The sequence below is a fragment of the Vespa mandarinia genome, chromosome 24 (genome assembly GCF_050613455.1).
Source record: "Vespa mandarinia isolate Hongniang chromosome 24, ASM5061345v1, whole genome shotgun sequence".
NCBI classification, from domain to species: domain Eukaryota; kingdom Metazoa; phylum Arthropoda; class Insecta; order Hymenoptera; family Vespidae; genus Vespa; species Vespa mandarinia.
The window spans coordinates 2,863,336-2,877,500 of record NC_140833.1 but is presented as its reverse complement, the minus strand read 5'-3'; the positions used below and the strand labels follow the sequence as shown (position 1 = coordinate 2,877,500).

At 36.7% G+C, this 14,165-nt stretch overlaps 1 protein-coding gene across 10 annotated transcripts in view; it reads left to right on the top strand.

The window, feature by feature from the left end:
- tay (tay bridge kinase) overlaps nt 1-14,165 on the top strand; it is a 29,156-nt gene that overhangs the window by 7,271 nt on the left and 7,720 nt on the right. The window contains exon 1 of one of the 10 annotated variants that reach the window (XM_085664034.1): nt 12,400-12,774. The exons of 7 other annotated variants lie outside the window; for them this stretch is intronic. In XM_085664034.1, coding sequence (XP_085520160.1) covers nt 12,415-12,774 — 360 coding nt within the window. In that variant the 5' untranslated portion in view covers nt 12,400-12,414. Of the gene's footprint in view, nt 1-12,399; nt 12,775-13,161; nt 13,742-14,165 lie in introns of those variants that run through there. 2 more of the 10 variants (XM_085664035.1, XM_085664036.1) reach the window with 2 other exon arrangements.

Here is a 14,165-nt window from a genome sequence, read left to right as displayed (position 1 = left end):
CTTTCTTGTTTATTCATTTTGTTTTTTTCTTCCCCCATCACTACTCCCACCCCTTATTTTTATACGATCATTTATTCACTTCCATATGTTCGTCATTTCTTTTTTCTTTCTGTTTTTCCTTTTCTTTTTTTTTTTTTTCTTTTTTTTTTTTCTTTTACTATCATAAAACAGCGCATACATTATATACGTTATATAATCGTGTGTGTACGCGCGCGCGTGAGTGCGTGCGTATGTGTATCTATTGAAGTTGTTGGAGTATTTAATTAATTTTTAATTCAATATAGAATCGTATCCTTCGTATACGTATATGCATCGATGTCAAGTTTACTTCAAATAATATTACTTTATATTAATTTTATATTTGAATTTAATGTTTTGAACGGTTCGATTTTTCCTTTTTTTATCTTTTTTTTTTTTTCTTTTTTTTTTTTTTATCTTTTTTTCCTTAGTTTTTTGTTTCTTTTTCTTTTTTTTTTTTTTTTTAACTCAACGAAGTCTATCAAAGGAAGAAGGCAAAAGAAAATGAGAATATTCGAAAAAATTCGTAAAAATTAGCGACGACCTGCAAACCTCAGTTATACCGATGTGGGAGGTTTGGGTGATGGAGACCCGCTTATCCTTTTCGTTTCTCGTTAACTATACTAACTATCATCCCTACCGTTTTTTTTTTTTTTTTTTTTTTTTTTTTCTTTCCTTTTTGCAATGGACGACGGGACGTAATTTATCGAAGAGATTAGTGCGGCATTGTCGTAGGTGAGAAAGAGGAAGAGAGAAAGAATGAGTAAGAGAGAGAGAGAGAGAGAGAGAGAGAGAGAGAGAGAGAGAGGACAAGCTACGAGTCTATTATCGGCGCTTCGTTTTTACGTTATTACATGGTATAAAGTACGCTGTCATTGTTATCATCGCGTGCTACGAAAGAGTAAAGAGAGAGAGAGAGAGAGAGAGAGAGAGAAAGGAAGGAAGGGTGGGAGAGGAAGGGGAGGGAGCTTCAAACGTGCTTTAAACCGGTCTCGCTGTTAGATACGCAGCTTCCGTACCTTTACGGTGAACTTCATGATCGATGGATCGATCGATGATCGTTCGATCTTCTTGCTTTTTTCTCTCTCTCTCTCTCTCTCTCTCTTTTTTCTTTCTTTTATTTTCTTTCCTTCTTTTTTTTTTTTTTTTTTTTTCTTTCTTTCTTTTTTCTTTTAAAGGATTACAAAGATATTACAGTGATTAAACGTAAGATTAGAAATTGATCGATCAATGATTTACAATCAGATCAGTGATTATTTATTATATCAATTAATCCTTTGTGACTTAATGTTTGTTTATATCTTGGAAAATAAAATTAATTAATATATATATATATATATATATATTTTTATACTCTCTCAGAATATTTACGTAGTATACTTCTACTATATAAGTATATAGTAATAAATATATAAAAAGAAATATTACTATCTTCTTATGGTACGTGAATTAATAATTCATCTTTCGTCAATAAAATCAAAAGTCAAACTTAAAAAATTTACACACACACACACACACACAGAGAGACAGACAGACTTAGCGTGAGTTCAAATAAAGTTACAGAGGATTAAATATTGCTTATGTATTAAAGAAAAAGAAAAAAAAAAGAAAGAAAAAGAGAGAGAGAGAGAGAGAGAGAGAGAGAGAGAGAGAGAAAAAGGAAGAAAACTTCAGTTCTTTCCTTTCTCTCCTTCGAGTTACTTTTTTTTTTCTTTCTTGTCATCGATAAATCAAGACGAGAATATAAGGTGAACGGATAATAAATGAAGATGTGAGGGTGGGGGTATGAGTTTGGGAATGGGTGTATGGATGGGGGAGAGGGTTGAAGATTGGTAGCGAGTTCTGTGAGTCGCGTGGTGAACGTGTAGAGGGGATAAAAGGGAGGTTTGAGGAGAGGTTAGCAAATTCTCATGGAATTTTTCTCAGGTCAATCTCGTGTTCGTTTAAGTCGAAGCTTTTCCTTTCTGAAATTCTTTCTCCGTCCCTCCTTCAATCTTCCTCCTTCCTCTCTCTCTCTCTCCCCCCCCCCCTCCCAACCGCCCGCCCTCCTCCTATGCTCACCCTTCTGCTCCTCGACCTGCTCTCATCCTCCATCCAGAGATAGTGGTGGATGGCGAAGGATGGCGGAGGATGAGATGGTAAGGTGGGGTAAGATGAGGTGGATTGAGGTGAGGTGGTGGGATGAGGAGGGAGACGAATCGTTTTGTACTTTTTGTCCTATCACAACAGGAACGGCCTCCTCTCGGGTGATTGTCCTCGGCGTAGATCCCTTCTTATCCGCAGTTCTGCTTGTTCCTCTTCGTGTCCTTACATTCTTCTGGAACGCGTACACGCGCGCCACCTCTCGTTTACTTATATACGTTCATGTATCTACATATGTAGAGGCAAAGAGAGAGAGAAAGAGAGAAAGAGTGAGAGAGAGAGAGAGAGACTATTTAAGAGAGTTCGTCGTCGTTGACTCTTTTGTCGAGTTAAGAAAAGATCGTCGACATGTGGTGAGATTATTAACTCCCCCAATATAAATGTCATGTTACTTGAAAATTAATATGGAATATAGGTATTACATTGTTACTATCGTAAAACTTATTCGTATGTTTGTGTTGAAAGTTATTTTTTCTTTCTCTCTTTTCTTTTCTTTTTTTTTTTTTTTTTCTCCCAAGAGATTATGAGTTAATATTACTTTACTACTTATTAGTTTTATGTATGTATGTGTGTGTGTGTGTGTGTGTGTGTGTGTGTGTGTGTGTGTGTGTATAATTATAGTCTCAGAGTATCCTGTGATTATAATATAACTATATATATATATATATATATATTATATATTATATATGTAGTTATAGTATATTATAGTTATATAGTAACTAGTATATCATTACATGCAGTAACAGTATACTATAGTTATAACTAATATATTACTATAGTATTATATAGTTGTAAATAGTATAGTATATACTATACGTGAAGTTACGGTATATTGTATTTATTCTATAATGTGGTATAGCTATAGTAGTATGATGTATTACTATACTACATTAATGATATAATGTATTTATAATATAATTAGTATATTATACTCTATACGCAAAAAACATAACTTGATACACCTATCTATATCTAATTACAGTACACTCTAGTTATGGTATAACTAGTATACTATTATATTTAATTAAACAGTATTATGGGAATAGTAGAAAGAAAAAATATGTATATAAAGTAATCGGATGAGTTTCAAGTCACATAATATTTTTGTTTTACTTTTGTCTTTCTTTTTTATTCTTTATTTATTATTATTATTATTATTATTATTATTATTATTATTATTATTATTATTATTATTCTTATTATTATCATTTCTTTTTTTGTAAATACACGTAAAAATTGGATTACATTATATCGAGGATAAATATCGCGCTGCATAATCGATTGTAATATTTCGAATGTATGCGTGTTTATTTCGTTGTATGTAATAATAATAGAGTTTGTGTGTAACGCGTGTCCGATAAGCGGGTGGGTATAAAATATCTGCATATTTATTAGTCTCTCTCTCTCTCTCTCTCTCTCTCCCTCTCTCTCTCTCTCTCTCTCTCTGTCTCTTCTCTTTCTCTCTCTCTTTCTCATTTTCTCATTTTCCTTCGAAATATTATCGAAACAATTCAATTTCATAACCGATTACAAATTTTCCTATATAAAAATCCTCTCTATACTATCATATTATTGTTGAAAGGTATCACGTTAAGTATTTGAATAAAATTTTCGTTCGGATACGTTATTAAAATTTCAAGAGAGAACATAAATCTAGAACACGTATATCTACCTATCCTACTTCTACTTCTACTTCTACTTGCTATACTTTACTCTATCCATCTATGTGTTGATACGTACGTACGTATGGTTTGAGCTTTCATGAAAAGATAATACTTTAAGTATACGAAGTGGGATATCTTCTCTCTCTCTCTCTCTCTCTCTCTTTCTCTCTTTCTTTCTTTTTCTTTCTTTCCTGTCTTCTCTCTTTTTCTCTCTAAATTCGCTTGATCGATCTTTTTCCTAGAGTATACAGAAACCAGCTTTGGAAGATTGAACGACTTTCTGACGAAGTCAGAGGAAGCAAATCTACGTGTTCTACCACACGTACACACACACGTACACACACACACACACACACACACACACCTATACAGAGGAAAAACATATATATATATTTATATACATTTTATCAGAGTCGAATTTCATTCTCGTTCCTTTCGAAGCACTCTTTTATACGACTACGTCGTTGTTATTGTTATTGTTATTATTGTCGTCGTCTTTATTGTTGTTGTTATTGTTGTTGTTGTTGTTGTTTTTGTTATTTTTGATCTATATAGAAATAAATCTGAGACAAAGATAAGATATTAGTTACGCGATTTTCTTCTTCAATGATCGTTCGAGTGTATTTGAAAAATATGATTGAAACTCGTTGATATATCCTTAGAGAACGGATTTTATTGGAAAGAATCTTTCGTGCTTTAGCAAAAGAGAAAGGAAAAGAAGAGGAAGAAGAAGAAAAAAAAAAGAAAAGAAAAAGAAAAGAAAATATTCAATTCTATATATCCATGAAGCATTATGATGGATAGATAAAATTTCAAGTATACACTTTTCTTTCCCTGATTGATTTTAATCAGATATCATCCTTCTAATTTCTTCCTGACAAACTCAACTTCATTATTACAACCTTTTGTAATATACTAAAGTTTTAACATCCAGACAATTTATGGATAATTGCCAGAAAACGCGTTTCTTTACTTCTCTTCTTCTTCTTCTTTTTTTTCCTTTTTTTCCTTCCCTTTTCTTTTCGCGAGTCTATCATTGTAATTGAGATAACACATATGCACACAACACACAGACACACACACACAGATGAAAATTTAGATGAAAATAACAAAGGCCAAAAATTTCTTGGCACAAGTAATAGCTTATCCAAGCATTTTTGATAGTATTCATATCATATCATATCATATCGTATCAATGGTATCTTATGTGTAAACACATAAATATATACATGCATACATACATAGATATATACATACTACGTAGACGTATACATGCATACATATTTATTACTGGATGAGAAAACTATTGTACGTGTAGTTGAGTGAGCGGTGAGTGGGTGGATGGGTGAATGGATGTAAGAGTAGCGGTGAGGGAGGGGGGGAACAAACCATTCCCTTCAACACATAAGCCCTTAAATAGAATCAGTGAAAAAAGGAACGTGCACTTATCGTCAGGAAATGGCTCGATCGTATTCTCGAGTGTTATCGTAGGAAAATGAGCTTCGTATCTGCCCCGTTAGTGTATATAATACGATATATCATTCGTCGATATCTCTGAGATAAACTTTTCAATCTCATTCTCTTTGATACACACATACACACACGCACTTTCTCTTTCTCTCTCTCTCTCTCTCTCTCTCTCTTTTTCGCTCATTAATATGAGTATACAGTTTCACACAATCACACCCTATATTCTTAGTATACGATAATTGTTTAATGATCAAATTGTGAATGAAAAATGCAAGGTCAGTGTCACGTTTAACAATAAATTAACAGGCAGCAGTTGGTGATTGCATAAAATAGATTAGTCCATATTGGAATGATACACGTGCGACATATAATTCCAGCATCGATGCATTCAAAATCGATCGATTCTATTTTAATAGAAATTTCAAATTATTTATGATCGTTTGTTAAAAGTCACAAAAAAAAAAATAAAAAAAAAAATAAAAAAGAAAGATCCATACAATCCAGACCATACCACGGACGTAGTAAAGATGAGAGCTTCTATGGTCTTTTAACTGTTTGGATACGAAATATTATAGGAAACAATTTATAACTAGTTTATTTTCTTTTTTATCTTCCCGTCTTCCCCGCCCTCCCCTCTTCTTCTTCTTCTTCTTCTTCTTCTTCTTCTTCTTCTGCTTTCTTTTCTGCTTCTTCTTTTTTTTTGTTCTTTTATTTTTTCTTTTTTTTTTTTTTTTTATTTCCCCCTTCAAACTTTGCTCGCATATTTCTCTCTCCGTGTTAAATTTTATTTTTCAAGGTTCTTCTTTATGACGTGTTGTACCTGACCTGCGCACAAAACGTGATTATTTTTTTCGCGGAAATTACGGTTATTGGCCGGTAAGATGGAAAATAAGGTAGAATAGGATTAGAATAGATGGGGATGATCGGGATGGGAAGTTAGGGGATTATAGGGGGATACTGGCCAAGGGGATGAGAGAGGGAGCAAAGTATAGTATAAGCCGCAGTAAACATTCGAAATTTGTTACGGGCAAAGATAATGACCTTACTATGTTTATTTTCAAATCATCTCAATTTTATATAGATATATATATATATATATATATATATATATATATATATATATATATACACACGCAAAGACAGATACAATTGTGTGTATACGCGGAAAGCTACGTAAAGATGGCTAACGTCGAAAACACGTTACATTTGCCAAAGCGTAAGAAAATTACACGGCTTTGCCCCCCTATGTAAAATCGCGTCTCTCGAAAGATTTTCACCTCTGAAAATAAGTCCCCTTCTCTGACTTGTAGAGACCACTTTTATCGCTGTATTTACACCACAGTAAATATTTTTACTGCCACCGGTTTATTTCAACCTCGTTCCTCTCACCACCACCAACCACCACCGCCACCATCGCTAACACTATTACTAGTACTACTACTGTACTACTACTATTACTACTACTACTACTACTACTACTACTACTACTACTACTATTCATCCCCGACCCTGGTCCAACCATCTCTTTCTTTCTCTTTCTTTCTTTCTCTCTCTCTCTCTCTCTCTCTCTCTCTCTCTCTCTCTCTCTCTCTCTCTCTCTCTCTCTCTCTCTCTCTCTCTCGACTCTCGGTCTACAGCAGACATCCTCCTTATTTTTCGTTTTACCTTTCCTTTCCTCTCTTCTTCCGTTTTTCTTTTTGTCTTCGCCAGGGTAAATGCTTTATAGCCCTTTTAAAACGGCGAACGAAGCAGGCAAAGCTCTCTCTCTCTCTCTCTTTCTCTCTCTAACTCTAACTCTGCTCGTTTCTAGCTTGTTGCGTACTCTTTGTAAGTACAATGTTTCTTTTTTCTTTTTCTTTTATCTTTTTTTTTTCTTTACCCTTTTGTTTTTTTTTTGCATCGCGTTAAATGTTCACGAATCCATATCCATGTATTTACTCGCTAGAAGTATCATCCTAAGTATCACATGTTATATTATTATTATTAAAATTACAAAAGGAAAGAAAAGAAGAAGAAATTATTGGCAAAAGGAAATCGACGAAAGGAAAATATTAAAAGGAAGAATTGTCGAATTTAAAATTTTTTTTTTTTTTTTTTTTTTTTTTTTTTTTTTTTTTTTTTTTTTATCGTTAGCCATTATTTCTCTCTCGTTCGTCAAGGAGAGAATGTAATATGGACGGGGGGTTGATTTTGTGCGAGGGGGCGGGGGAGAGAGAAATGCAAAAAAAACGCAAAAGAGAGAGGGTGAGAGAGAAAATAAAATGGCGCTGGCGTTCATAATTTTGAATATAAACAATACTGTCATGATAGGTGTTTACTTTTGGATAATTTTTGGACTACAGCCAGCATGTCGTTTCATGCTCGCCACGTCAATTTGGCACTGGCAAGAGGCCGAAATTTTCGTCAAACAGATGGTCGTTGTACCGACGTCGTTGGCTGTTATTGTCCTGAGCAGAGAATTCGAACGAGTACGAAGAATTTTTCTCTCTTTCTCTCTTTCTCTCTTTCTCTCTCTCTCTCTTTCTCTCTTTGTTTCCTCAAGAGAGAAAGAGAATATATGTACGAGAGACAGTATGAGAAAGAGACAATGATACATTTCTGTCAAATTTAAAGCCAGTAGTCAGTCCCTATCGGCCATTTGCACGAGACATTTATTTTATTTCCGTCCTACAGTATCTATATACATACACGTACGTATATGTATGTATATGTATATGTATATGTATACATAAATTCTTTCGTCGTACTAACAAAATATTCACCGAGCCGCGTTAAATTTACCACGTGCGGCTAATGCATGTCCACTTCTTTTACTCTCCCTCTTAACCCCATACTCTCGAGCTCGCGTCGTTATTTTCCTCAATGAAATTGCGTGCGATGATAATACAATGAACGTACGTATTTTTCTTATTCTCTTTTAACTTTTACGATAACATTGTTTTTATTTTTATTACTATTATTATTATTATTATTGTTGGTGTTATTGTTTTTGTTATCATTTATTATTATTATTATTATTATTATTTTCATTTCATTTATATTTATTATATTTACTTCAATATTTTCATACGTTAACAGCTCATGATATGATCCTATGTCAACGACCAATGATAACATTGATACGTCAGAGAACAATATATCTCACTGACCCAATGACGTATTAATACGCCAGGCGAGAACTATACGAGGCCGACCAATGACATGTTAATACGTCATACGGCACTACTAAAGTATGTTCTCAATTTTGAAATTGTATTAATTTAATTCGCCCTATTTATTTGCATACAAATATATCTTTCATTTTTTTCTATTAGACATTTTTTTTTCTCTTTTTTTCTTTTCCTTCTTCTTTTTTTTTTCTTTCTTTTTTGGTTATAGCAGTAGCTTTGACGTGCTCTTTTATTTATTTATTTTTTTTTATTATTATTTTTTTATACGAACCAATGAAATGTATAATTCAATTTTGTAATCGTATGAATTTAATAGGATCGTAATATTTATTATTGGATATGTTCTTTGATATTTTGATATTTTTTTTCTTTTTTTCTTTTTTTTTTTTTTCTTTACTGAAGATATTCTTTCGACCATAAAAATAGTTACTTTTTAAATTGAAATTGATTCATTTTTTTTCTCAAATTTCTTCTATTTCATCGTTTACTGCGATAGTTTTGAATTTAAATAGATCGATAACGTTTAATATTTGATACATCATTGACCATAGCAGTAAATTATTTCTTAAACGAACCAATGAAATCGATTGACTTTTTTTCTCTCTCTCTCTCTCTCTCTCTCTCTCTCTCTCTCTCTCTCTCTTTTTCACTCAATAGTTGACACACTTCATTCCTCAAAAGTCATTTACTAACGATAGTTTTGAAATATGTTTGAATTTAATTACTATTGGATAGATCATTGACTATAGGTGTAATTCCGTTTTAAACGGGCCAATAAAATCGATTGATGTATATATATATATACTTTTTTTTCTCTCTCAATAGTTGGCCAACTCTATTCCATAAAAATTATTTACCACGACAGTTTTGAAATATCTATGTGTATTTCAATTACCATTAAATAGATCATTGACGACTATAGCAGTAGTTTCTTATTAAACGGAAGCAATGAAATCGATTAATATTTTTTTTCTTTTTTTTTTTTTGGTGGAAATGATTGGACGCAATATTACTTTCGTCAAAAGTCGTTTACTACGATAAATTATCGAGGATCGTGTTCAAGCGGCACGGACATTTGCTTTAACTTACATACATAACGCGATGACATAACGCGCGTATATTAAGACACGCGGAACGATTTGTCGCGAACGTCAACATGTCGCACAAGGGAACGAAGGAACGAACGAAGGAACGAACGAAGGAACGAAGGAACGAACGAACGAACGAACGAGTAAGCGAACGAACACGAACGAACGCCCGATGATTAGAAGTCCGGATCGTGTCAACGTGAAACGAGTAGTTGGCAGGAAATGTGGCAACAGTGTACGGACGAGTTTAGTAGCCGGCTAGCCGAAGCACGGAGCGCCGGCAGCCCGGTGGAACGTCCGCGTGTTGTACGAGGACGACCTTCCTTCACCCGTACCATATCGAGAGGAACTTTGCGCCTTCGAGTACATACGGGCAGCAAATATTCATCTTTTTCTACTTCTTACTAAAAGTCGGTACTTTTACAATTATTTTTTCATTTACATCGGTCCTTTTTCGATTACCTCTTTTTTCAATATAATAATAATAATAATAATAATTATTATTATTATTATGGTCATTGTTGTTGTTAAATATTATTATTATTGTTAGCACTTTTTTTTTTCAATTTTTCATTCTAATTGCGACAAATGATTTTTCTACATACGATATTTGTTCTTTTCTATCTTTAAAAAAAACAAAAAAAAGAAAAAGAAAAAGAAAAAGAAAAAGGAAAACAAAAAGAGACAAAACGGTAATATTTAAATGAATGTTATTAGATGCCAAGCAATGAGTTTTTTTTTCTCCCTATATGTTATTACTCGTTTCTTTCTATCTAGGAAACGAACAAAAAGAAAGAAAAGAAAAAAGAAAATGAACAGTATCTACTACACTAGTATGTTTTATGATAAGCATTTTTTTTCTTCTTCTTTTTCTTCTTCTTTTACTACTACATGCTACCATTTGTTTCTTGTTATTCAAGAAAAGAAAAAATTCAGATGAATTAGATGTATATGGTATAAAAAATGTTCTTTTTTTTTCTTTCTTTCTTTTTTTCTTTATCTGTTCTACATGTTACTTGTTTCCTTTTATCTAAAAAAGAAAATAAGCAATGGTATTTAAATGAACAGGAGATTTAATGTTTTATGATAAGTATTTTTTTTCTTTCTTTTCTTTTTTCTTTTATTTTTTTTTTTATCTACATGCTACCACTTGTTTCTTTCTATTCAAAGTAGAAAAAGAAAAGAAGAAAAATTCGATGAGCATAGGATCTAATGTAATGGTTTTTTTATGATCAACCATGCAAAAGTTTTGCATTCTTTTTTTTTTCAATTGTATGTAAAATCGTATGATATATATATATATATATATATATATATATATATACATCTTTCTTCCCAAACATTAAATTAGATTTTCTCTTACTTTATTAAGAGAAAGAAATTTTACTTATTAACCGACAAACAAACAATAACAAGAAGATGCCGACGTATCTGATAAAACAAAACGTAATAAAACAATTATAAAATGATAATAGTGAATTCAAATATTGCGCCCCCATTTCTGGATACGAGTGGAAGAGGTTAATAAATATACCGACGAAGTTGCATTACCAAATAACAAGAAGAAGAAAGGTATAATCCTAAAGAGGATACTCGCGATAAGAGGACGACGCGAGGTAAACCAACCAGTTTCCTCAGTCGACACAAGAAGACGATCGTAGAAGGAAGGCAAGAAAGAAGGAAAGAAGGAAAGAAAGAAAGAAAGAAAGAAAGAAAGAACGAACGAACGAGCAACGAACGAACGGACGGACGAATGAACGAGCGAGCAAAAGAGAGAGAGAGAGAAGGATGATAGAAAGAAGGAGGAGGAGAAGGGAGAACCCGAGCAAAACTACGACGACGCACTCTCTCGACGAGAGCACTTTTTTCCTAGAGGGGAACCTTCGCGGAGCGGCGGAGGTTTATTCAATTAATTCGCGTCTCGCAACCGGAGCGCGTTATTCGAGCGCGCGGAACACGTCCTAGGGGGTTTCGTTTCGCGGTTGGCACACGTGCGCAGGTGGAGGAGCGTGGCTTTCACGAGCGGTGCTGTGTGGCTGGCGGTCGGTGCTGGCTGCTTGCTGGCTGGCTGGCTGGCTGGCGGTGCTGCTGCTGCTGCTGGCTGCTGCTTTTTTACGCCGACCGAGATCCTAGTGCTTTTTTCCCCTCTTTGCTTCTTCGGTATACGCCCGTAATACGAGGAGATAGAGATGGGGAGAAAAAGAGAGAGCGAGCGAGAGGGATGGAGAGGAGGGAAAGAGGGTAGAAAGAAGAGAGGAAGAGAAGTAGGAGCCCCGAGTAAAGGAAAAACGCGCTTGGTGGGGATACGTTGGATGTAAGCGCGGGGCGAAGAGGAGAGGGAGAGAAAGTAAAAAAAGGAGAGAAAGAGAGGAAAAAAATATAACGCATTTTGCGGCGTGCGAATGAACGAGAAACGGAAAGGGGGAGAAAGAGAGAGAAAGAGAAATGATTTGGAGAAGGAGTGATAAAATGAGGGACAGACGTAAGTTAGCTGCTGGAATAAGAAGATAAAAGTGGTAGGACGCGCAAAGTGAACGCGCCCGTGCATGTAAGAGAGTAAAAGAAAAAGAGAGAAATAGAGAGATGGAAAGACAGAAAGAAAGAAAGAAATCGAGCTTCGACGAGGCTCCTTCTTCCAGCTGGCCTGGCACAGCGAAGGAGTCGCGTCGCGCGGTTGCTCGCTCGTTCGGTCAATGTCTTCCTTTCTTCCTTCCTTGCTCGGTCTTTCTCTCTCTCTCTCTCTCTCTCTCTCTCTCTTTGTCCCTCTTTCCCTCTCCTAAAGTCCCTACAAGCAACCCTCCTCCTCCACCTCCACCATCCCTCCCTCCCTTTCTCTCTCTCTTGTTTCTCATCCTCCCCACTATGAGTACTCCCGTGCTGCATCGCGCACACGAGACTCCGGTGCTGCGAATCCCTCTGTCATCGTCGCGAACGCGCCCGCCACCCGTTACCCGCCGCCTCCACCGCCACCGCCATCGCCACCGCCACCGCCACCGCCACCGCCACCGCCACCGCCTCCCGCCGATCTCTCCCGAGCAACAACGCTGCATCATATCCTGTCGTTACCCTGTCGTGCTGTGTCGCGTTGTGTCGTACCTTATCGTGTCTCTTGTCGTCATCCTCATCGACATCGTTATCATCGTCGTCTTCGTCGTTGTCGTCGTCATCATCATCGTCATCGCATCATACGACTGGACTCAACCGTTGTTGTTACATGAGATCGTAAGAAACAACAATAATAACGATGTTGTGTCGTCATTCGATGTTATTACTATTACAAATTTCCGTCGATTCGTTGTCGTCTAACTTTAAATCTTGGTTTTCCTCTTCGACATCATCGAAACATCGACATCGACATCGTCGTCGTCGTCGTCGTCGTCGTTCGCAATTCGTTCGTTAAAAAATTCCCTTTCTCCTCGTCGCTTTCATCCTCTTCTTCTCCTACTACCAGCCGTGTTATTCCAGGGGGCAGAAGACACGACAACGACGACGACGATGACGACGACGACGACGACGGTAGTAGTAATAGTAGTAGTAGTAATAGCAGTAGTGGTGGGGTGGTGATGGTAATGGTAGTGGTGTAGTAGTGTAGTAGTAGTAGAGTAGTGGTAGTGATGGTGGTGGTGGCGGCGGCGGCGAAGGTAACAGTGGTGGTGGTGGTGGTGGTGGTGGTGATGTAGACGTACTCTCCGCGGTAGTAGAGAGCGCCACTCGCGAACGAACGAACGAACGAACGAGCGTGCGTGGCATCGGAGGACATACCTCACGATTTAAAGCGCCCGTCGGAAAAGGCGTTCTCCGCCGTGCGAGAGATTCACCGCTACCCCTCCTCCCGTTCCCCACTATCCCTTTCCCTTTCCCCTTCCCACTACCATACCTCGTTTTCCCCTTCCACGTTGTCGTTCTCCTGACGTGCGCGCGCGACACGGCGTGAAAGTTCTGTGGCCACCGTCGCTGCCGCCGCCGTCGTCGCCGTCGCTGCCGCCTCCACCTCCGCCGTCACCGCCGCCGTTGCCGCCGCCGTCGCCGTCGCCGTCGCCGTCGCTGCTGCCACCGCCGCCGCCGCTGCCGCCACCGCCGTCGCCGCGCTCTTCCAGGACAAGGAGATAATCTTCGGAGATACCCGAACATGGTGATCGCAGTGCACGAACGCACCAACCGTGTCTATATAGTGAAATTCCGACGCGTGGTAGGAACTCCTTATTCTTTCTCTTAGAAACAAAAAGAGAAAGAGAGAGAGAGAGAGCGAGAGAGAGAGAGAGAGAGAGGTATACTATACACGCACGTACACACAGGTCGCCTTCTTCTCCTCCGCCTCTTTTCGATCGGTCAGAAGAGATATATACGTTTTTAGGTGACGTTCGCGCGAGAATTTTATCGCAAACCCATTTATTTGCATTGGGGAACACGATGTGGTAGCAGCGGCTACGTTGTTTTTCTTTTTTCTTTTTTGCCTTTTCCTTTTCTTTTCTTTTTCTTTTCCTTTTTTTTTTTCTTTTTTTTTGTCCTTTCTTTTTTTCTTTTTTTCAATGAAGGAAAAAAGAGAAAAGAAGGAAAAAGAAATTAACCAATCAAGATCTTGCACGCATGCACTTGTACATACATACATACAT